The sequence below is a fragment of the Salmo salar genome, chromosome ssa05 (assembly GCF_905237065.1).
Source record: "Salmo salar chromosome ssa05, Ssal_v3.1, whole genome shotgun sequence".
Taxonomy (NCBI): domain Eukaryota; kingdom Metazoa; phylum Chordata; class Actinopteri; order Salmoniformes; family Salmonidae; genus Salmo; species Salmo salar.
In genome coordinates this window covers 36,735,320-36,758,177 of record NC_059446.1, presented here as the reverse complement: position 1 = coordinate 36,758,177, position 22,858 = coordinate 36,735,320, and the positions used below count along the sequence as shown (strand labels likewise).

General features: G+C 46.3%; 1 protein-coding gene across 2 annotated transcripts in view; it reads left to right on the top strand.

Annotated features, from left to right (window-relative positions):
- The window catches only part of drp2 (dystrophin related protein 2), a 198,547-nt gene that overhangs the window by 140,523 nt on the left and 35,166 nt on the right, over positions 1-22,858 (top strand). Inside the window, exons 1-8 of one of the 2 annotated variants that reach the window (XM_045718134.1) lie at positions 3,175-3,903; positions 4,220-4,298; positions 5,222-5,282; positions 7,021-7,082; positions 7,675-7,749; positions 9,288-9,492; positions 13,106-13,191; positions 14,995-15,152. In XM_045718134.1, the coding sequence (XP_045574090.1) occupies positions 7,058-7,082; positions 7,675-7,749; positions 9,288-9,492; positions 13,106-13,191; positions 14,995-15,152 (549 nt within the window). In that variant the 5' untranslated portion in view covers positions 3,175-3,903; positions 4,220-4,298; positions 5,222-5,282; positions 7,021-7,057. Of the gene's footprint in view, positions 1-3,174; positions 3,904-4,219; positions 4,299-5,221; positions 5,283-7,020; positions 7,083-7,674; positions 7,750-9,287; positions 9,493-13,105; positions 13,192-14,994; positions 15,153-22,858 lie in introns of those variants that run through there. The other variant, XM_014199746.2, reaches the window with a different exon arrangement.

Sequence of the window (22,858 nt, the reverse complement as noted above, 5' to 3'; positions counted from 1 at the left end):
TCTATCTCACTCTCTTTCTCAGTGTGATTGGCAGGGCCAGCTCCAGGCATAAGTGACATAAGTGGCCGCTTAGAGCCCCCAGCACTAAGGGGCCCCCGACCCGAAAAAAGATAAATATATATATATACACACACTACTGGTCAAAAGTTTTAGAACACCCACTCGTTCAAGGGTTTTTCTTTATTTTTACTATTTTCTACATTGTAGAATAATAGTGAAGACATCAAAACTATCAAAAAGCACATATGGAAACATGTAGTAACCAAGAAAGTGTTAAACAAATCAAAATATATTTCATATTTGATATTCTTCAAAAGCCACCCTTTGCCTTAATGACAGCATTGCACACTCTTGGCATTCTCTCAACCAGCTTCACCTGGAATGCTTTTCCAACAGTCTTGAAGGAGTTCCCACATATGCTGAGCACTTGTCGGCTGCTTTTCCTTCACTCTGCGGTCCGACTCATCCCAAACCATCTCAATTTGGTTGAGGTCGGGGGAGTGTGGAGGCCAGGTCATCTGATGCAGCACTCCATCACTCTCCATCTTGGTCAAATAGCCCTTACACAACCTGGAGGTGTGTTGGGTTAGTGTCCTGTTGAAAAACAAATGATAGTCCCACTAAGCTCAAACCAGATGGGATGGTGTATCTCTGCAGAATGCTGTGGTAGCCATGCTGGTTAAGAGTGCCTTGAATTCTAAATAAATCACAGACAGTGTCACCAGTAAAGCACCATAACACCTCCTACTCCATGCTTTACGGTGGGTACCACACACGCGGAGATCATCCATTCACGGACACCGCGTCTCACAAAGACACAGTGGTTGGAACCAAAAATCTCCAATTTGTACTCCAGACCAAAGGACAAATTTTCACCTGTTTAATGTCCATTGCTCATGTTTCTTGCCCAAGCAAGTCTCTTCTTATTGGTGTCCTTTAGTAATGGTTTCTTTGCAATTGGACCGTGAACGCCTGATTCACGTAGTCACCTCTGAACAGTTGATGTTGAGATGTGTCTGTTACTTGAACTCTGTGAAGCATTTATTTGGGCTGCAATTTCTGAGGCTGGTAACGCTAATGAACTTATCCTCTGCAGCAGAGGTAACTCTGGGTCTTTCTTTCCTGTGGCGGTCCTCATGAGAACAAGTTTCATCATAGCGCTTGATGGTTTTTGCGTCTGCACTTGAAGAAACTTTCAAAGTTCTTGACATTTTCCGTATTGACTGACCTTCATGTCTTAAAGTGATGATGAATTGTTGTTTCTCTTTGCTTATTTGAGCTGTTCTTGCCATAATATGGACTTGGTCTTTTACCAAATAGGGCTTGTTGGCTGCTTTTGACTGGAATTGTATATACAAAAGTATGTGGACAACCCTTGAAATTAGTGGATTCGGCTATTTCAGCCACACCCGTTGCTGACAGGTGTATAAAATAGAGTACATAGCCATCCAATCTCCTTACTGAAGAGCTCAGTGACATTCAACATGGCATCGTCATAGGATGCCACCTTTGCAACAAGTCAATTCGTCAAATTCCAGCCCTGCTAGAGCTTCCCCGGTCAACTGTAAGTGCTGTTATTGTGAAGTGGAAACGTCTAGGAGCAACAACGGCTCAGCCGCAAAGTGGTAGGCCACACAAGCTCACAGAATGGGACTGCCGAGTGCTGAAGGGCATAAAAATTGTCTGTCCTCGGTTGCAACACTCACTACAAAGATCCAAACTGCCTCTGGAAGCAACGTCAGCACAAGAACTGTTCATCTGGAGCTTCATGAAATGGGTTTCCATGGCCGAGCAGCCTAAGATCTCCATGTGCAATGCCAAGCGTCGGCTGTAGTAGTGTAAAGCTCGCTGCCATTGGATTCTGGAGCTGTGGAAACGGGTTCTCTGGACTGATGGATCACGCTTCACCATCTGGCAGTCTGACGGACAAATCTTGGTTTGGCGGATGCCAGGAGAACGCTACCTGCCCGAATGCATAGTGCCAACTGTAAAGTTTGGTGGACGAGGAATAATAGTCTGTGGCTATTTTTCATGGTTCAGGCTAGACCCTTAGTTCCAATGAAGGGAAATCTAAACGCTACAGTATACAATGACATTCTAGATGATTCTGTGCTTCCAACTTTGTGGTAACTGTTTGGGGAAGGCCCTTTCCTGTTTCGACATGACAATGTCCCTGTGCACAAAGCGAGGTCCATAAATGGTTTGTCGAGATCGGTGTGGAAGAACTTGACTGGCCTGCACAGAGCCCTGACCTTAACCCCATCGAACACATTTGGTATGAATTGCAACGCCGACTGCAAGCCAGGCCTAATCGCCCAACATCAGTGCCCGACCTCACTAATGCTCTTGTTGCTGAATGGAAGCAAGTCCCCGCAGCAATGTTCCAACATCTAGTAGTGGAAAGCCTTCCTAGAAGAGTGGAGGCTGTTATAGCAGCAAAGGGGGGACCAACCCCATATTAATCCCAATGATTTTGGAATGAGATGTTCGACGAGCAGGTGTCCACATACTTTTGGTCATGTAGTGTGTGTGTGTGTGTATATATATATATATATATATATATATATATATATATATATATATATATATACTGAGTGTACAAAACATTAGAAACACCTGCTCTTTCCATGACATAGACTGACCAGGTGAATCCAGTTGAAAGCTGTGATCCCTTATTGATGTCACCTTCAATCAGTGTAGATGAAGGGGAGGAGACAGGTTAAAGAAGGATTTTTAAGCCTTGAGACAATTGAGACATGGATTATGTCTGTGTGCCATTCAGAGGGTGAATGGGCAAGGCAAAATATTAAAGTGCCTTTGAACGGGATATGGTAGTAGGTGCCCGGCGCAACGGTTTGAGTGTGTCAAGTAATGCAACGCTGCTGGGTTTTTCACGCTCAACAGTTTTCCGTGTGCATCAAGAATGGTCCAAACACCCAAAGGACATCCAGCCAACTTGACACAACTGAGGGAAGCATTGGAGTCAACATGGGCCATCATCCCTGTGGAACATTTTCGACACCTTGTAGAGTCCATGCCCTGACGAATTCATGCTGTTCTGATGTCAAAAGGGGGGGTGCAAGTCAATATTAGCAAGGTGATCCTAATGTTTTGTACATTCAGTGTATGAACAATTTTTTTTTAGGAATTCAGTCTGGGTCTCAACTTACTTTTGAGAGTTAGAATAGTAGAATACACTCAGTGCAATGTTTTTTATTTGGCTGTGCAGTAGTTTTTGTCTTGTTATGTCAGTCACTGACAGTCACTCAATTAGCATGTCAGCTAACAATTTTTAGATTGGTAAGTTAGTCTAGCCAGCAATCTTTATTTGTAGTAATCACGCAGGGCAGGTATCCAGGGGTCCCCCACTCTCACTCCGATATTATTAACATGGTAAGTCTTGGCAAAATGTGTAGAATTGTAGCTTTAATGCATACATTTTTCTCTCCGTTGTCAAGAGGGCCACTAAAATGTTTTGCCCACGAGGTAGGGGAGCCCCCCCAACCAATTCTCGCTTAGGGCCCCAAAAGGCCAGGGCCGGCCTTGGTGAGTGGATTTAGCGCCCTTTGTTTGTGGAGCTGTTTCGACATCCTCTGACAATGATTTACATGCTGAATCGAATACCTTGTAAATAAACCAGGATTAGTCCTCAACAAATCCCTTTTGGGACAGCCACATCGACAAAAACACACCGTACAGAGACAATGAAAGGCACAACTTATTTCCATGAACTCAAATCCCTCTCGCTTGTTGACACAAACCCCCACACCTCTATTCCGATACACAGCTTACTGTGAGATGACTGTCCTCATTTAAAAAAGAGCCTAACAGATCGGAGTGGATTCAGTGTCGTCTTTCCCTACTCGATGCTCTTCAAAGGGCTATGGCAAGGTGGCAGGAGAGGTGTGTCAATGTTTACATTTTCCCATAGCCCTATCTAACTGCCAAACGAAGGGATGAGGAGAGGAGGAGGGAGGCAGATGTTTGTGTGTGTTTGTAGCGGGTGTGAGATGAGATAAAGACGCTTCCGTTATTCTCTTTGATTCTTTTGATCAAATGTAATTGAATTTTGCCCGTGCTGTGTTTGTGTGTGTGTGTGTGTGTGTGTGTATAATGTGTGTGTGTGTGTGTGTGTGTGTGTGTAAAGTGTGTTTGTGTGTATAATTCAATGTCATGTAAATGTGTGTGTAATGTAATGTAACTGTATGTCTCCTCGCAGGGCTCCATTGAAGAGCGTCTGAAGCAGCTGCAGGATGCCCATAGAGACTTTGGTCCTGGATCCCAGCACTTCCTCTCCAGTAAAGGCTCCTCCACATTCATTAGAAGCTGTCGCCGGGTGCTGTGACGCTCTGTGCCACGCTGTGCTATGCCTGTATAGTGGCTGGGGGCAGGATGGGGGTGGGATGTTGAAAATGTGGATGGGGGGGGATTAGAACATGGTTGGTCACAGTGTGAAGCTGTGTGTGTGACTGTGTTGTCTGGGTCGGGTGACGAGGGGGCAGGCTTTGTACCTTGAGCCCCCACTGAGTCACAGCAGCGGTAGTGTGTGTCTGTGCTCAGTCACGTGTGTGTGCGTGCGTGCTGCTCTGTGATGGTGGTGGTAGTTAAAGGGAACCCCCACTGTCCTCAGTCCCCCTCCATCCAGCTCTGCTGTGTCAGCACTGTCATGCTTCTGGGGCTGATCTCTTTATCCCTGCCAGGAATGTGTGTCTGTGTAGCTGCCTCACTGTGTTCATTGTGACAGTGTCCTTGTGTGTGTGTCTCCCTTAACTTCCCAGCCATTCCAGTCTAGCTTATTCCAGTCCCAGCTAGCTTACCCCTGTAGCTTACTGCTAAAATGCTACATTTAACGGGTCTTGTCAATATTCCTCCTCCGTCTCCCATATATCCCATTAGCCTTTGCAAACAACCTAATCCTCTCTGAGACTGGACACAAAAGGCTGCTTTTCCCTTCATTCAACTTTAGCTCACCTGTTATGTGATGCAGCTCTCCCTCTGTGGTGCCTGAATGTTCACAGACGGTCTGGGTTGATGCGGGTCATGCCCTAAATGGCACCCCTTTCCCCTATTTAGTGCACTATACCCATAGGGCCCTGGTCAAAAGTAGTCCACTAAATAGGGAATAGGGTGCCATTTGGGACAGGATCATGGTCAGTGGTTATGTGCAAATGGCTTTTCATGCTTGATGTGCCTCAGCAATTGATTTCCCCCTCACTTTCAGGTTCAGTGCAGATACCCTGGGAACGCGCCATCTCTCCAAACAAAGTGCCCTACTACATCAAGTAAGTCCAACTGTGTGTGTGTGTGTGGGGAGGGGGGTGTATGTGTAGTACATCAAGTCCAACTGGGGGACATGAGTGCAGACAGTCCAAAAGTGTGTGACGAGAAAAGGTCTTTAGGTCTTTGTTGAAAAAAGACATTCACTTTGCTTGAGATGGCAGTTTTGAGTTACCTGGAGAGAACACATTCATACTAAGGTATCCCTCGGGGGAACAGTATTTAGTTACCTGGAGAGAACACATTCATACTAAGGTATCCCTCGGGGGAACAGTATTGAGTTACCTGGAGAGAACACATTCATACTAAGGTATCCCTCGGGGGAACAGTATTGAGTTACCTGGAGAGAACACATTCATACTAAGGTATCCCTCGGGGGAACAGTATTGAGCTACCTGGAGAGAACACATTCATACTAAGGTATCCCTCGGGGGAACAGTATTGAGTTACCTGGAGAGAACACATTCATACTAAGGTATCCCTCGGGGGAACAGTATTGAGTTACCTGGAGAGAACACATTCATACTAAGGTATCCCTCGGGGGAACAGTATTGAGTTACCTGGAGAGAACACATTCATACTAAGGTATCCCTCGGGGGAACAGTATTGAGTTACCTGGAGAGAACACATTCATACTAAGGTATCCCTCGGGGGAACAGTATTTAGTTAAGCCCCTTTCCTGACGTCTTATTTATTCATCAAATCTCCATCCTTCCTGGTTGGGCTGTGTTTAACTTTCAGCTCTGAGGTGTGTGTGTGGGGGAGGTTGTCGGTGTGTGTGCATCCATCCATACACGTGTGCGCACATGTGTACTGTGTGTGTGAGTGTGTGTGTGCCTTGTACGCGTGAGTGTGTTTTGTCAGCGTATCTCTTTTACAAATGAGTGTATTTATTTTCTTAATCACTGCTGTTAGCCCTGGTGGGCTCCGTTTGGCCTCTCTGCTGCCCCCGTTTGCCCCCCCCCCCCCAGCCCCAGTATGCCCCCCCCCCCGTGCTGCCTGATAATTCCTTATGGGCTGTGTAATTGTGCCACTGGAGGGGAATATCTGATGGGCCCTCTGTCGGGCACCTAATCGATTCCAACAGTCTTACACAGGTAATAACGAGCGCTGGAGTGAAGTGGCCCCGGGGTCCTGGCAAACTTCCTGCTCGGGGCTCGCTCATTTATTTAACTGTGCTCGTCATTTATTTATTGGCTATCTTTTTCTCCCCTATATATTTTCCTTTTCCTGCGCTGCGCTGCTCCGTGTAGCAGTTGCTGGCAGGGATTTGGGTTGAGTGCTCAGATAGGTTGTCTGTTTAATGAAGTGTAGAGACAGTAGCAGCTCTCTGTGTGAAGCCTCTTACATGGTTGCCGTAGCTCTGTCAGAGCAGTAGGGTGAAGCAGTAGTAGCAGCTGGTACACAGTGAAGGGTGAGGAGTGACCGTAGTGGAACATTGGTCCTACTGCCTTGTTGCTGTGTGTCTGAGCTTTGCAGGTTCATAAACTCATAATTGGAAACAACTCTGTCTACTTTCTCCCTTGTTACACTGTACCTGTCTCTCTATTCCTCCTCCTCTCTACACTATCCTCTGCTCCCCCCCACCCTCTCTCTAAATTCTTCTTCTTTCTCTTTGCTCTGTTTATTTTTCCTCTTCTCTAACTACTTTACTCTTTCCTCCTGTAACTCTGTCCTCCTTTGCTCTCCACCTCTCCCCTCTCCCCTCTCCCCTTTCCCCTCTCCCTTCCTCAACTCCCTCAGCCATCAGGGCCAGACGACATGCTGGGATCATCCAAAAATGACGGAGCTGTACCAGGCATTGGGTAAGACAGAGACAATTAAAGAGTTCCCCCTCTGAGCTTTTTCAACTTAGGTCCTCACCGGCCACCTCCACAGGGGCCTCGCCACCGTCACCCCGTACCTCATTAAGGCCCCATATTTCAGACACCCCCGAGATGGACGACACTGGTCTCCTTAACCTGCGGGACCAATTTGCCGGCTCTGTGATTATCTATTTCCTACATTTAAATTAATTGTGATTAAATGGCATCGGACTCCTTTTATTAATGGGATCTGAGTGGGGGTGTCCACACACACACACACACACACACGCGTTGAGATGCTATCAGGGATGGAGGGAGCGGAATTATGTAGCAACATGGCCCCTGCTAATGACTCACTGACGGACTGATAAATGCGGGGAGAATGAGGGCAGACGAGGGGTGGTCTGTCTCATCTGGAGGAAGACAGTGGGAGGGGGGAAGGATGGAGAGAGGGAGAGAGAGAGAGAGAGATAGATGGAGAGATAGGGAAGCGAGAGAGGGGAAGGGAGAGTAGAACGGGGTAGAGAGGGGGTTTGTTTTCTCTCTTGTCCTCATCCTCTGATCTTCTCTTTTTCCCTCCCTCCCTCATTAGCGGATCTAAACAACATCAAGTTCTCAGCGTACCGGACGGCCATGAAGCTGCGGCGGGTGCAGAAGGCTCTGAGATGTACGTATTGTGTTTTAAAACCTCCTTCATTGGGTGAGAAAGCTGGACCTCCAGAGCAGTGTGTGTAGGCTTTTGTTCCAGCCCGGCTATAACGCACCTAATTCAGACAGAAAAGGTCTTACATTTTAGACCATGATTAGTGAGATCAGGAGTTGCCCATTCCCTTCCTTAACTCCTAGGGTATATCTGCCACCAAGGTCACCACTAGCAATCGAAGTCATTGATTAGCCTAGCGCTAACTAGCTAGCTACAACTCCTCATCCAACCAGCTACAACCCTTTCTATCCATCGTTAGGTCGAAATCACTGTCATACATGCTAATTAAACTCATTAATTGGCCCAGTTAAGTTACATGAGGGGAGGTGATTAGCCAAGGCCATGTGGATGAGTGAGGCATAAACGTGTGTATGTGTCCTCCAGGATCAAGCGTAGTAGCCTTATCTTCCACTTTCCAGACATTCCCCCCCCTCTCCTCCTCTCCTCCATCCCTCCCTCCCTCCTTCCCTGGCTCCACCTGACCCTGAGTCAGCCCTGCGGCCATGCTTCGCCATGGTTGGCCGCTCACATCCTTTTCCACGCTCTCTCCATTCACACTCTCTCTCTCCGTTGTCCATCTCTCCACCCCTCTCTCCACCCCAACCCTCTCTCTCCGATGCGGGGAAATGGCCTGCGAAAGCACAGCATAAATGGACCGCTGAAAACGATACCCTCCTATTGCTTTCTCTCTCTTCCTCTCTCTCCCTCTCTCTCTCTCTCTCTCTATTTTTCTCTCTCTAGCCCGCCTCATCGTGTGCTGGTCTGCTAGTTCGTGTCGTTAGGAGAATTAATTGCCAGGCTGCCATAGTAACTACTGAGTTTCCCTCCCTCCCTCCCTCCCTCCCTCCCTCCCTCCCTCCCTCCCTCCCTCCCTCCCTCCCTCCCTCCCTCCCTCCCTCTTGGTATGGATGATTGAGGAAGGCTCTACAAAAGCACATCTAAAATGTATTTTAGTGTCTCCTCTCCTCTCCCAACCCTAACCCACTACAGCCATGTCCTCTACTCTCCCAACCCTAACCCACTACAGCCATGTCCTCTACTCTCCCAACCCTAACCCACTCCAGCCATGTCCTCTACTCTCCCAACCCTAACCCACTACAGCCATGTCCTCTACTCTCCCAACCCTAACCCACTCCAGCCATGTCCTCTACTCTCCCAACCCTAACCCACTACAGCCATGTCCTCTCCTCTGCCTCCCTTTTATCTCCCTGTTCAATTCCACCTGTCATTAGAGGACACACTTTTATCTCCAGTCCTCTGCCCAGCCTGGGATGGCCATTCAAATTAGTTTAGAGGAACAAAATCATATTTGGGTTGACGCTCTCACAATCTGTCAGCACTTAAGTGGGAGAAAAGTTGAATAAGTGTTCTCTCCTTCACTCTGCTGTCCCTGGTGGTGTGTGTGTGTGTGTGTGTGTGTGTGTGTGTGTGTGTGTGTGTGTGTGTGTGTGTGTGTGTGTGTGCGTGTGTGTGTGTGCGCGTGTGTGCGTGCACCCATCCAGTGGACCTGCTGACGCTGGTGAGTGTGGTGGACGTGTTCAGGGAGCAGGATCTGCAGCATGGGGAACATATGATGGATGTGGTGGAGATGATCCATGCTCTGACCGGCCTGTATGAGAGGCTGGAGGAGGAGAGGAGGGCCATCGTGGTCAACATCCCTCTCTGTGTCGACATGTGCCTCAACTGGCTGCTCAATGTCTACGACAGGTACTACTGACCACTGACATTTATCCTTGACCCTTGACCCTGAACCTTACATGACATCAACCAGACCAGGTCATGTGTTGTAACTGGCTGCTCAGTGCGACAATGTCGGACAGGTACTTGATCTTATATTACCTTTAAGGGGTTGGAAATAGAAAATAAACACTACTCAGCCAGTACGATGACGATTACTCCAGCTTACAACACGTCTACTTTCGCCAAGGTTATTTAGCCAAGAACCCATTTCATGACCTTGAGTTATGCGTTGATTTGTGTTCAAATATACAGTTTATCCTTCATCTAATTTGTGACTGTTCATTCCACTTGTGTTGTTAGCTACTTGTCAGTGCCACCTTGAGCTATTATGTTCTAATGAACCAAATAACTCTGTTTTTGTCATCTCTGTTTCATATGCAGCACTGTTCTATGCGTGATACTCGTAACCCCTGCAGTTAGCGTTACTGCTAATATAACCTCTCACATATCCTTGGCCAAATTCACCGTTTTCCCACAATCAAGGTCCATCACTCTCTGCTAGTCCAATGCTGGGATTAGCCGAGAGCCTTCTCAGCGTGGCGTCTCATTGGTGAAGTACGCTCTGTGCCTGGGAGGCTGTGTCGTGAGTAGGATCACAGAGAGGCTGTAGCTCAATCAAGCGGGCAGGTGTCCAATCAGGGCCACTGAGCCCCAGCAGAAAGCCTCGTCTGTTTGATTCTGATTGCCCTGACCCCATCTCTCTCTGCCAACTGCCAAGCCCTTGTGCCTCTCAGAGGACAATCTGAGAGGCACAATTCCCGGCGAATATAAAAAACACCCCCATTTTTTTTCGAAACACTATAAAAAATTTTTGCAGCCCTTAACTACCTGCTGCTAATGAGTGGAAATTAGCATTTTACCCTTTACATGCATTCCCTGTAATTGCTTTTTTGTTTTCCGATAAACGCAGGCTGTGCATGTGAATGAGCTGAGCATGCATTGGGATCTGTCTCTCTCTGTGTGTGTGTGTGTGTGTGTGTGTGTGTGTGTGTGTGTGTGTGTGTGTGTGTGTGTGTGTGTGTGTGTGTGTGTGTGTGTGTGTGTGTGTGTGTGTGTGTGTGTGTGTGTGTGTGTGAGAGCTGTAACCATCATGAGGTTGAGTGTTGTGTTCTCAGTATTACTAAAGAGACAAGCAGATTTTTTCCCAGTCTTTTCTCTGGTTATTTTGGAGAGTGGGTGGGTCAGAGTGATTTTGAATCGAGAGATGTGTGTGTGTAGGTCTCCCCCTGCCTCCCCCTAGGTCTCCCCCTGCCTCCCCCTAGGTCTCCCCCTGCCTCCCCTAGGTCTCCCCTGCCTCCCCCTAGGTCTCCCCTGCCTCCCCTAGGTCTCCCCCTGCCTCCCCCTAGGTCTCCCCCTGCCTCCCCTAGGTCTCCCCCTGCCTCCCCTAGGTCTCCCCTGCCTCCCCCTAGGTCTCCCCCTGCCGTCCCCCCAGGTCTCCCCCTGCCTCCCCCAGGTCTCCCCCTGCCTCCCCCTAGGTCTCCCCCTGCCTCCCCCTAGGTCTCCCCCTGCCTCCCCCTAGGTCTCCCCCTGCCTCCCCTAGGTCTCCCCCTGTCTCCCCCCAGGTCTCCCCCTGCCTCCCCCTAGGTCTGACTCTAATAATCTCGCAATGTCTCTAATAATCTCACACTGACTCTAATGTTCTCAGACTGACTCGAATGTTCTCAGACTGACTCGAATGTTCTCACACTGACTTTAATGTTCTCACACTGACTTTAATGTTCTCACACTGACTTTAATGTTCTCACACTGACTCTCATGTTCTCACACTGACTCCAATGTTCTCACACTGTCTCTAATGTTCTCACACTGTCTCTAATGTTCTCACACAGAGTAATATTTTCACACTGACTCTAATGTTCTCACACTGACCATAATGTTCTCACACTGACTCTAATGTTCTCAAACTGACTCTAATATTCTCACACTGACTCTAATGTTCACACACTGACTCTAATGTTCTCACACTGTCTCTAATAATCTCACAGTGACTCATGTTCTAACACGGTCTCAAATGTTCTCATACTGACCATAATGTTCTCACACTGACTCTCATGTTCTCACACTGACTCTAATGTTCTCACACTGTCTCTAATGTTCTCAAACTGACTCTAATAATCTCGCATTGTCTCAAATAATCTCACACTGACTCCAATGTTCTCAGACTGACTCTAATGTTCTCACACTGACTCTAATAATCTTGCATTGTCTCTAATAATCTCACACTGACTCTCATGTTCTCACACTGACCATAATGTTCTCACACTGACCATAATGTTCTCACACTGACTCTAATGTTCACACACTGACTCTAATGTCCACACACTGACTCTAATGTTCTCACACTGTCTCTAATAATCTCACACTGACTCTCATGTTCTAACACGGTCTCAAATGTTCTCATACTGACCATAATGTTCTCACACTGACTCCAATGTTCTCAGACTGACTATAATGTTCTCACACTGACTATAGTGTTCTCACACTGATTCTAATGTTCTCACACTGACTCTAATGTTCTCACACTGACTAATGTTCTCACACTGACACTAATAATCTCACATTGTCTCTAATAATCTCACGCTGACTCTGATGTTCTCCCACTGACTCTAATGTTCTCACACATTCTCTAATGTTCTCACACGTTCTCTAATGTTCTCACACATTCTCTGATGTTCTCACACTGACCATAATGTTCTCACACTCTAATGTTCTCACACAGACTAATATTTTCACACTGTCTCTAATGTTCTCACACTGTCTCTAGTGTTCTCACACTGTTTCTAATGTTCTCATACTGACTAATGTTCTCACACTGACTCTAATGTTCTCACACTGACTCTAATATTCTCACACTGACTGTAATGTTCTCACACAGACTAATATTTTCACACTGTCTCTAGTGTTCTCACACTGTTTCTAATGTTCTCACACTGACTAATGTTCTCAAACTCTCTAATGTTCTCACACTGATTCTAATGTTCTCACACTGACTATTGTTCTCACACTGCCTATAATGTTCCCCCAGTGACTTTAACATTTCTTATATTCTCACATAGACTCGCACTGCCTCTAATGTACTCCTACTGCCTTCTACTGCCTAATGGACTCTGCAGTCTCCTGACTCCTGTTTTGTCACACATTCAAGGCAGTGCTTCTTTGTGTCTCTCCCACTGACATTGACTCCCACTGCCTCTAATGTTCTTTAAATGACTGTAATCCCCTCCTGACAGTCAAGGCAGAGAAAAGAAAAGCAGCAATGCTCCCAACTAAAGCCAGTAACAGCAGCCCTGTCCTTCCCTCTCTCTGACTCTAGTGGCAGTGTCCCTGTGCCTCCCAGACACACAGATATAATGTGACCCATTTAAGTCAGGACACAGCTCTCCCAGTCCCAACCCAACTCTGTGGCCTTGCCATTGGCCAGAGAACACTGTTTATGGATCTGTTCTTGCCACTAATCCCCTTGTTTTTTCAGTGTAAAGGCTTAGTTTGTCTGTTTGCTTATGTAAATGTATTTGTTCTGGTATATTCTACTTTTTATATCCCTCTCCCTTTCCCCTGCCCTGCCCTGCTTTCTCCCTAGTGGTCGCAATGGAAAGATGCGCGTCCTCTCCTTCAAGACGGGACTGGTGAGCCTGTGCAATGCGGATGTTCAGGAGAAGTATAAATGTAAGTATGAGACCCTCTCATGTAGACACCACAGCCCTGCAGCCCCCTAACAAAGGGCCAAAACAAAACCAGCCTGATTGCAAGCATTACATAAAGACAACCACTTAGCCTAATGGAGGGAATTACTCTGCTGCACAATAATGGGGAAAGGCTCTCTCTCTCTCTTTATTTCTCCAAAGTACATTGGGCTTTTAGGCAGAGAGAATACACTATGGTAGAGAGAACACACACACACACACACCACACTCAGCTCTCTCTCTCTGGGCTCTGGCCCCTCTGGCTTCCCTTTTCGATGTTCAATTATGCTCTAATATTTCACCGGTGCCCAGCTCAGGGAAAGTAAAACCATTTTACAGCATTTTACAACACAGCCTTGTAAATATGTAGAGAAGGGGGGAGAGGAGAGAGAATGAGCTCATCGGTATGAGATTTTAGACAGTCCCGGCGGGTCAGGGCAGGCCCACTGTCAGTTGGCACACCATCTGTGACAGCTTGTAAAAATTGAATGGCAACAGATTTGGAGTCTTTTTTTATGGCAGACGAAGCACAGAAGGCCTGGCCCTAGAGGATTGTGAGGGTAGAGGCGGGCAGACGGGGGGAGGAGGGGGGGGGCAGTGATGCAAACCATGCCAATTTGTCCCAGTGATTGATCACACATTTTTTCTCCTCAGCTCAGGGGAGAGATGACCCCTGATTATGCTAGTAAACAAGGGGGCGCATCTGGTGGCAGTGAGTGAGTGAACGTGGCAGTGTGGCAGACACAGTGTGTGTGTGTGTGCTTGTCTTTTGTCCCCCCCCCCCCCAGAGCTTGAGCCGCGTGCAGGGTAGAGGCAGGCAGGCTGGCTGTCAGGGTTCTGGCTGTGGCTGGTGCTATTTATACTGGCATTGTGCAGCACCTTCAAACACCTGTCAGTATCCATCTCCTCAGTGACAGGCGGAATCACGACTCGCAGATGAAGGCTCCATTCAGAGCCTGACGAGGTAGCGAGCGCTAATGCAGCCCTTTTGTCTGCAATTAGATCAGCACGACTGCCCTTCCTCTCTCTCTCTCTCTCTCTCTCTCTCCCTTTCTCTTTCTCCCTCCCTCTCTCTCTCGCTCTCTTTCTCTTTCTCTTTCTCTTTCTCTTTTCTCTTTCTCTTTTTCTCTTTTTCTCTCTTTCTCTTTCTTTCTCCCAAAAAACCTAGAAACAGGCTTAGGGAAGTATCACCCACACACAGGCTCACTTAGAGAAACGTTGAGAACATGGATGTTGGTACATATGTGTAGGTGTGAATAGTAGCTCTAATATGCTCTTGTACACGCTAGCAGATATAATGTAAACACACACAGGCTTAGATACTACACATTACACTAGGGTAAACATCAGGGCTGGGGTCAATTTTAATTTAGGGCAGTCAATTCAGGAAGTAAACCTAAATATCAATTCAAAATGTGAAAATGACTTTCAAGGACTTTTCAATGAGTAGAAGCTATTTATTTCAAAAGTTTTTCCATTTTTGAATTTTAAATTAAAATCACTTCCTGAATTGACAGCCTTCAATTCAAATTGACCCCAGCTCTGGTAAACATAATCTGGAACACATCTACACATATAGAGGTGAATAGATTCGCAAACACACATAAAGAAGTGAATAGATTCACATCCACACGTATAGAAGTGAATAGATTCACATCCATGCATATAGAAGTGAATAGATTCACATTCACATATTCACACAGGTATACAGATACACCGCATAAACAATCTTGTGTGCGAACTCACAAACACACGCACGTTTCATTAACCCTCTGTGTTTCATCAGACTTGTTCAGGCAGGTGTCTGGTCCAGGGGGTCTGACAGACCAGCGTCACCTCAGTATGCTGCTCTATGAAGCCATCCAGATCCCGCGACAGCTGGGAGAGGTGGCTGCCTTTGGAGGGAGCAACGTGGAGCCCAGTGTACGCAGCTGCTTCCGCATGGTGAGACCACACACACATACACACACACACAGACAGACACGCGCGTGCATGCGCGCACAAGTACAAGCACACACACACTCCTTATAACCTCACCATACACTGGTTAAGGATACTATGGTAACACAGGCTAGGAATGACCTAAATTCAATTGAGTTCAATTACATACGTTTTCATTAATTCCTTCAGGGGAAAGAGCACAATTAGATACACTACGTGACCAAAAGTATGTGGACACCTGCTCGTCGAACATCTCATTCCAAAATCACGGGCATTAATATGGAGTTGGTTTCCCCTTGCGATGGAGGCTGCTATAACAACCTCCACTCTTCTGGGAAGGCTTTCCACTGAGCTGTTGTTGCTCCTAGATGTTTCCACTTCACAATAACAGCACTTACAGTTGACCGGGGCAGCTCTAGCAGGGCAGACATTTGATGGACTGACTTGTTGGAAAGGCGGCATCCTATTGTAATGCCCTGTTAAATCATGTATTTAGAACTATGGTTTCTGTTCATGCGAAGGGTGCATGCTCGGTTTGGAACAATCAAGATGCACTATGGGTGGTGTGCAGAGGGCTTCGCAGGTTTCTCCATTGTTGCTGAGGAGAGAAAGAAAGGGGGAGAGATGCTCTTATGGAGGGAAAAATAACATGTTGTGTACTAAAATATTTTTATTCCTGAGTTGGTTTCAATTGCTGCTTGGCTGGATTAACGAAGATTCTAGACACTTCGGGAGCTAGCTTGGATTTGTCGGATCGGGAGCTGAAGAGGACGGCTTGGTCTGAGGGAATTTGATGGCTTCGTTGATGCTGGACATTTCGGATGTATGCAGGGCAATTTCTGCCAATTGGATTATAAACAGGCAACGGCCTTGGAACTGTTGGTTTCAAGGGGTTTCTACGAAACCGTGAGTAGCTGTGGTGTTTTACTCTGAGTGAAGATGAAGGCCAACCTGGTATCTTCTGCTATAAATGTGGAGAGGATGGACACTTAAAACGAGACTGTGAGGGCGGAGAAAATCTGAGGAAAGTCAACAAGCGTCTCATCAGCTAGAAACGGTCAACGGGAAACTACAGCGGGACCCAGAAAATGAGCGACCTGACGTCCCGGTGAAGATACGTTCCACCAAGTACAACAAGAAACGTGAAGAAGCAAAAGACATGCTACCTACCGGCTTAGTGGGCTCTAGCACTGTTGCTCCCATACAGATTGAAGGCATCTATGCTAAAGCTTTACTAGATAGTGGGTCTCAAATTACCCTACTCTACTGATCCTTTTTCAACAAGTACTTGACGCATCTGCCATTAAAGCTCATTGGACACTTGGAGATTTGGGGTCTTAGCTCAGAGCAATACCCAGATGATGGCTATTTGTCTTTGAAGTTGGAGTTTTCACGATCAGTAGTAGGTGTAATAGAGATCATAGAAGCACTTGTGTTGGTTTGTCTAGACCCGGCCATGAAATGTGAAGTCTCTATCCTGGTTGGTACAAACACTTCTGTGGTTAGAAGGCTGATGATGGCCTGTCAAGAGAAAGGAGGTGAAGGTTTCCTGAGCACTCTACGTGTTCATCCTGTTATCAAAGAGGTTTATGAGAAGATGAAAGGGATCCCAATTGAATGTTGAGGACCAGAAAAGAGTAACAGTATGGTTTTCACAGACAAAACCTGTACTATTGCCACCTGGTGAACTAGCAAGAGTCACCGGGATTCCCGAAGTTTCCTGGATCACCATGTACCCATTTTGGTAGATAGGCCTGAAGAATCCCAGTGTCCTGAAGTTTCCCGGTTTCCAGAAGAACTTCTTGTGAGATCTGAAATTCAGATGTCTATGGTTGTGTCGTCTAGAAGAATAACAGTTGCAGTCAGGGATGTATCGTCAAGGGAGATAACCTTACAATGTGGCATGCCCATTGCTTCCCTGTTTCCTGTAGATGTAGCTCCTGTTCCTGCTGCCGCTGAGGGGAGGAAGCACAACTTACCTGAGAAGCTGACGTCTTCTTCATTCAACTTCTGTGACTCACCTTTATCTGAAGAATGGAAGAGGAGGTTAACTAACAAGATGATGGACCAAAAATGTTTTCTCAACTCATGAGTTGGACATTGGTTGTTCCAAGAGTACTCGCCATACCATTCGAGTCCCTGATGACACATTGTTTACGGAGAGGTCTCGACGGCTGTCCCCAGCTGATGTGGAAGATGTAAGGAAACATCTGAAGAACCTGAAAGATGCTGAAATCATCTTTCCGTCGAGAAGCCCCTATGTCGTCGCCGATTGTAGTGTTGAGGAAGAAGAACGGAACCATATGGATGTGTGTGGACTACAGAACGCTCAACAGACGTACAGTTCCTGACCAATACACCGAACCGCAAATTGAAGATGCCCTGACCAGTTTGAATGGAAGCAAATGGCTCACCATGTTGGATCTCAGAAGTGGATATTATTAAATTCCAATGAGTGAAGCTGACAAAGAGAAGACTGCTTTCATATGCCCGGCTGGTATTGTATCAGTTTGAGAGGATGCCGCAGGGTGTGTCAGGAGCACCAGTAACTTTTCAACGTGTTATGGAACAGACCGTTGGGGACATGAACCTGCTTGAAGTTCTCGTGTACTTAGACGACCTGATCGTGTTCGGAAAGACACTGGAATAACACGAAGAGAGGCTTCTCAAATTGTTGGATTCCTTGAAAGAAGGAGGACTGAAGTTGTCTTTGGACAATTGTCAATTCTGCCGAACGTCAGTCAACTGTGTGGGACACATAGTATCCCAGGATGGAGTGGGTACAGATCCATCGACGATCGAAGCAGTAACCACATGGCTGAGACCAGACACTCCGCGTTATTTTCTTGGATTCTGTGGGTATTATAGAAGATTTTGAGTTTTCAAAAAAATTTGAGTTACCCTTTGAACCAACTCCTGCATGGTTACCTTCCCTCAGCCAAGAAAGGAAGAAAGCCCAAGGAAAGAACAGACAATGTGTACTTCAAGCCCTCTGAACCCTATAGATCTAAATGGGATGAGAAATGTGAAATGGCCTTTGAGATCTGAAGGAAAGCCCCATTAAAGCTCCGGTGCTGGCTTTTGCAAACCCTCAACAGCAAATTTTTTAAAAATGTTTTCAATTTTATTTAACCTTTATTTAACCAGGCAGGCTAGTTGAGAACAAGTTCTCATTTACAACTGCGACCTGGCCAAGAATAAAGCAAAGCAGTTCGACACATACAACAACACAGAGTTTCACATGGAATAAACAAACATACAGTCAATAATACAGTAGAAAAAATCTTTATACAGTGTGTGCAAATTAGGTAAGATAAGGGTGGTAAGGCAATAAATAGGCCATGGTGGCGAAGTAATTACAATATACCAATTAAACACTGGAGTGATTGATGTGCAGAAGATGAATGTGCAAGTAGAGATACCGGGGTGCAAAGGAGCAAGATAAATACATAAATACAGTATGGGGATGAGGTAGTTGGATGGGCTATTTACAGATGGGCTATGTACAGGTATAGTGATCTGTGAGCTGCTTTGACAGATGATGCTTAAAGCTAGTGAGGGAGATATGAGTCTCCAGCTTCAGTGATTTTTGCAGTTCATTCGAGGCATTGGCAGCAGAGAACTTGAAGGAAAGGCGGCCAAAGTAGGAATTGGCTTTGGGGGTGACCAGTGAGATATACCTGCTGGAGCGCGTGCTACGGTGTGGGTGCTGCTATGGTGACCAGTGAGCTGAGATAAGGCGGGGCTTTACCTAGCAAAGACTTATAGATGACCTGGAGCCAGTGGGTTTGGCGACGAGTATGAAGCGAGGGCCAGCCAAGGAGAGCATACAGGTCGCAGTGGTGGGTAGTATATGGGGCTTTGGTGACAAAACGGATGGCACTGTGATAGACTGCATCCAGTTTGTTGAGTAGAGTGTTGGAGGCTATTTTGTAAATGACATCGCCAAAGTCGAGGATCGGTAGGATGGTCAGTTGTACAAGGGTATGTTTGGCAGCATGAGTGAAGGATGCTTTGTTGTGAAATAGGAAGCCGATTCTAGATTGAATTTTGGATTGGAGATGCTTAATGTGAGTCTGGAAGGAGAGTTTACAGCCTAACCAGACACCTAGGTAATTGTAGTTGTCCACATATTCTAAGTCAGAACCGTCCAGAGTAATGATGCTGGACAGGCGGGCAGGTGTGGGCAGCGATCGGTTGAAGAGCATGCATTTAGTTTTACTTGCATTTAAGAGCAGTTGGAGGCAACTGAAGGAGAGTTGTATGGCATTGAAGCTCGTCTGGAGGTTAGTTAACGCAGTATCCAAAGAAGGGCAAGAAGTATACAGAATGGTGTCGTCTGCGTAGAGGTGGATCAGAGAATCACCAGCAGCAAGAGCGACATCAGTGATGTATACAGAGAAGAGAGTCGGCCCGAGAATTGAACCCTGTGGAACCACCATAGAGACTGCCAGAGGTCTAGACAACAGGCCCTCCGATTTGACACACTGAACTCTATCAGAGAAGTAGTTGGTGAACCAGGCGAGGCAATCATTTGAGAAACCAAGGTTGTTTAGTCTGCTGATAAGAATGTGGTGATTGACAGAGTCGAAAGCCTTGGCCAGGTCGATGAATACGGCTGCACAGTAATGTCTCTTATCGATGGCGGTTATGATATCGTTTAGGACCTTGAGCGTGGCAGAGGTGCACCCATGACCAGCTCTGAAACCAGATTGCATAGCGGAGAAAGTACGGTGGGATTCGAAATGGTCGGTAATCTGTTTGTTAACTTCACTAGGGTAGCGTGCCCAACTTCACTAGGGTAGGTGAAAAGCGTGCCCAAAGTAAACTGTCTGCTACTCAGGCCCAGAAGCTAGGATATGCATAGAAAACACTCTAAAGTTTCCAAAACTGTTAAAATAATGTCTGTGAGTATAACAGAACTGATATGGCAGGCGAAAACCTGAGGAAAATCCATGTAGGAAGTGCAATTATTTTGAAATGCCTGTTTTTCCATTGAAAGCCTATCCACCATACAAAGACTTATGACCCAGTTCACGATCCCTATGGCTTCCACTACATGTGGCCAGTCTTTAGGAATTGTTTTAGGCCTTTACTCTGAAAAATGAGGGACAAACACCACTTTCAATGAGAGGACAGTGGAAATTTCCAGACATGAATCCTGTGTGTGACCGGGAGCGTGCCTTTCAAGTTTTTCCTTTTCTATTGAAGAAGCTATTGTCCGGTTGTAGCATGATCGATTATTTATGACAAAAACAACCTGAGGATTGATTATAAACATCGTTTGACATGTTTCTACAAACTTTTATGGTACTTTTTTGATTTTTCGTCTGTCTGTTGTGACCGCGCTTTGTTCCAATAGATCCAACAAAACTGAGTTTTTTTAATATAAAGAGGGACTTTATCGAACAAAACAAACATTTATTGTGTAACATGGGGTCTTGGAAGTGCAACCATACGAAGATCATCAAAGGTAAGTGATACATTATATCGCTATTTCTGACTTTTGTTACTCCTCTACTTGGCTGGTTACTGTTTGTAATGATTTGACTGCTGGGCGCTGTTCTCAGATAATGGCATGGTTTGCTTTCACCGTAAAGTCTTTTTGAAATCTGACACCGTGGTTGGATTAACAAGAAGTTAATCTTTAAACCGATGTATAACACTTGTATGTTTTATGAATTTTTATAATGAGTATTTCTGTTTTTGAATTTGGCGCTCTGCAATTTCACTGGGTGTTGGCCAGGTGGGACGGTAGCATCCCACACCCCCTAGAGAGGTTAACTTGGCTTTCGAAGACCTTAGAAATGCAGGGTAGGATAGATATAGGTCTGTAGCAGTTTGGGTCTAGAGTGTCCCCCCCTTTGAAGAGGGGGATGATCGCAGCAGCTTTCCAATCTTTGGGAATCTCAGACGATATGAAAGAGAGGTTGAACAGGCTAGTAATAGGGGTTGCAACAATTTCAGCAGATAATTTTAGAAAGATAGGATCCAGATTGTCTAGCCCGGCTGATTTGTAGGGGCCCAGATTTTGCAGCTCTTTCAGAACATCAGCTATCTCGATTTGGTTGAAGGAGAAATGGGGAGGCTTGGGCGAGTTGCTGTGGGGGGTGCCGGGCAGTTGACCGGGGTAGGGGTAGCCAGGTGGAAAGCATGGCTAGCCGTAGAGAAATGCTTATTGAAATTCTCGATTATCGTGGATTTATCGGTGGTGACAGTGTCTCCTAGCCTCAGTGCAGTGGGCAGTTAGGAGGAGGTGCTCTTATTCTCCATGGACTTTACAGTGTCCCAGAACTTTTTTGAGTTTGTGCTACAGGATGCTAATTTCTGTTTGAAAAAGCTAGCCTTAGCTTAACTAACTGCCTGTGTATATTGGTTCCTAACTTCCCTGAAAAGTTGCATATCACGGGGGCTATTCGATGCTAATGCAGTGCGCCACAGGATGTGTTTGTGCTGGTCAAGGGCAGTCAGGTCTGGAGTGAACCAAGGGCTATATCTGTTCCTGGATCTACATTTTTTGAATGGAGCATGCTTATTTAAGCTGGTGAGGAAGGCTCTTTTAAAGAATAACCAGGCATCCTCTACTGACGGGATGAGGTCAATATCATTCCAGGATACCCCGGCCAGGTCGATTAGAAAGGCCTGCTCGCCGAAGTGTTTTAGGGAGTGTTTGACAGTGATGAGGGGTGGTCGTTTGACCGCAGACCCATGACGGATGCAGGCAATGAGGCAGTGATCGCTGAGATCTTGGTTGAAACAGCAGAGGTGTATTTGGAGGGCAAGTTGGTTAGGATGATATCTATAAGGGTGCCCGTATTTACGGATTTGGGGTTGTACCTGGTAGGTTCATTGATAATTTGTGTGAGATTGAGGGCATCGAGCTTAGATTGTAGGATGGCCGGGGTGTTAAGCATGTCCCAGTTTAGGTCACCTAGCAGCACGAGCTCTGAAGATAGATCGGGGGGCAATCAATTCACATATGGTGTCCAGGGCACAGCTGGGGGCAGAGGTTGGTCTATAGCAAGCGGCAACGGTGAGAGACTTGTTTCTGGCAATATGTACTACATGTTGATGCAAGTGGTGAAGGGTTAGGTGGAGTATTGTACCAAGAAGACAAGGATCAACATCTGTGTCCAGTTGCATTCATCAGCCAATGTTGATCCCGTCTGAGTGTAATTACCCTGCTCATGAGTTACAATATCTAGCATTAAAGTGGGCCGTCGTTGATAAACTGCACGATTGCCTGTATGGAGAAAAGTTCGAGGTGAGAACAGACAACAATCTACTTACATACAGTACCAGTCAAGTGTTTGGACACACCTACTCATTCCAGGGTTTTGCTTTATTTTATATCAAAACAATGAAAAAACACATGGAATCATGTAGTAACCCAAAAATGGTTAAACAAATCCAAATATGTTGTATATATGAGATTCTTCAAAGTAGCCACCCTTTGCCTTGATGACAGCTTTGCACACTCTTGGCATTCTCTCAACCAGCTTCACCTGGAATGCTTTTCCAACAGTCTTGAAGGAGTTCCCACATATGCTGAGCACTTGCTGGCTGCTTTTCCTTCACTCTGTGGTCCAACTCATCCCAAACCATCTCAATTGGTTTGAGGTCAGGTGATTTTGGAGGCCAGCTCATCTGATGCAGCACTCCATCACTCTCCTTCTTGGTCAAATAGCCCTTACACAGCATGGAGGTGT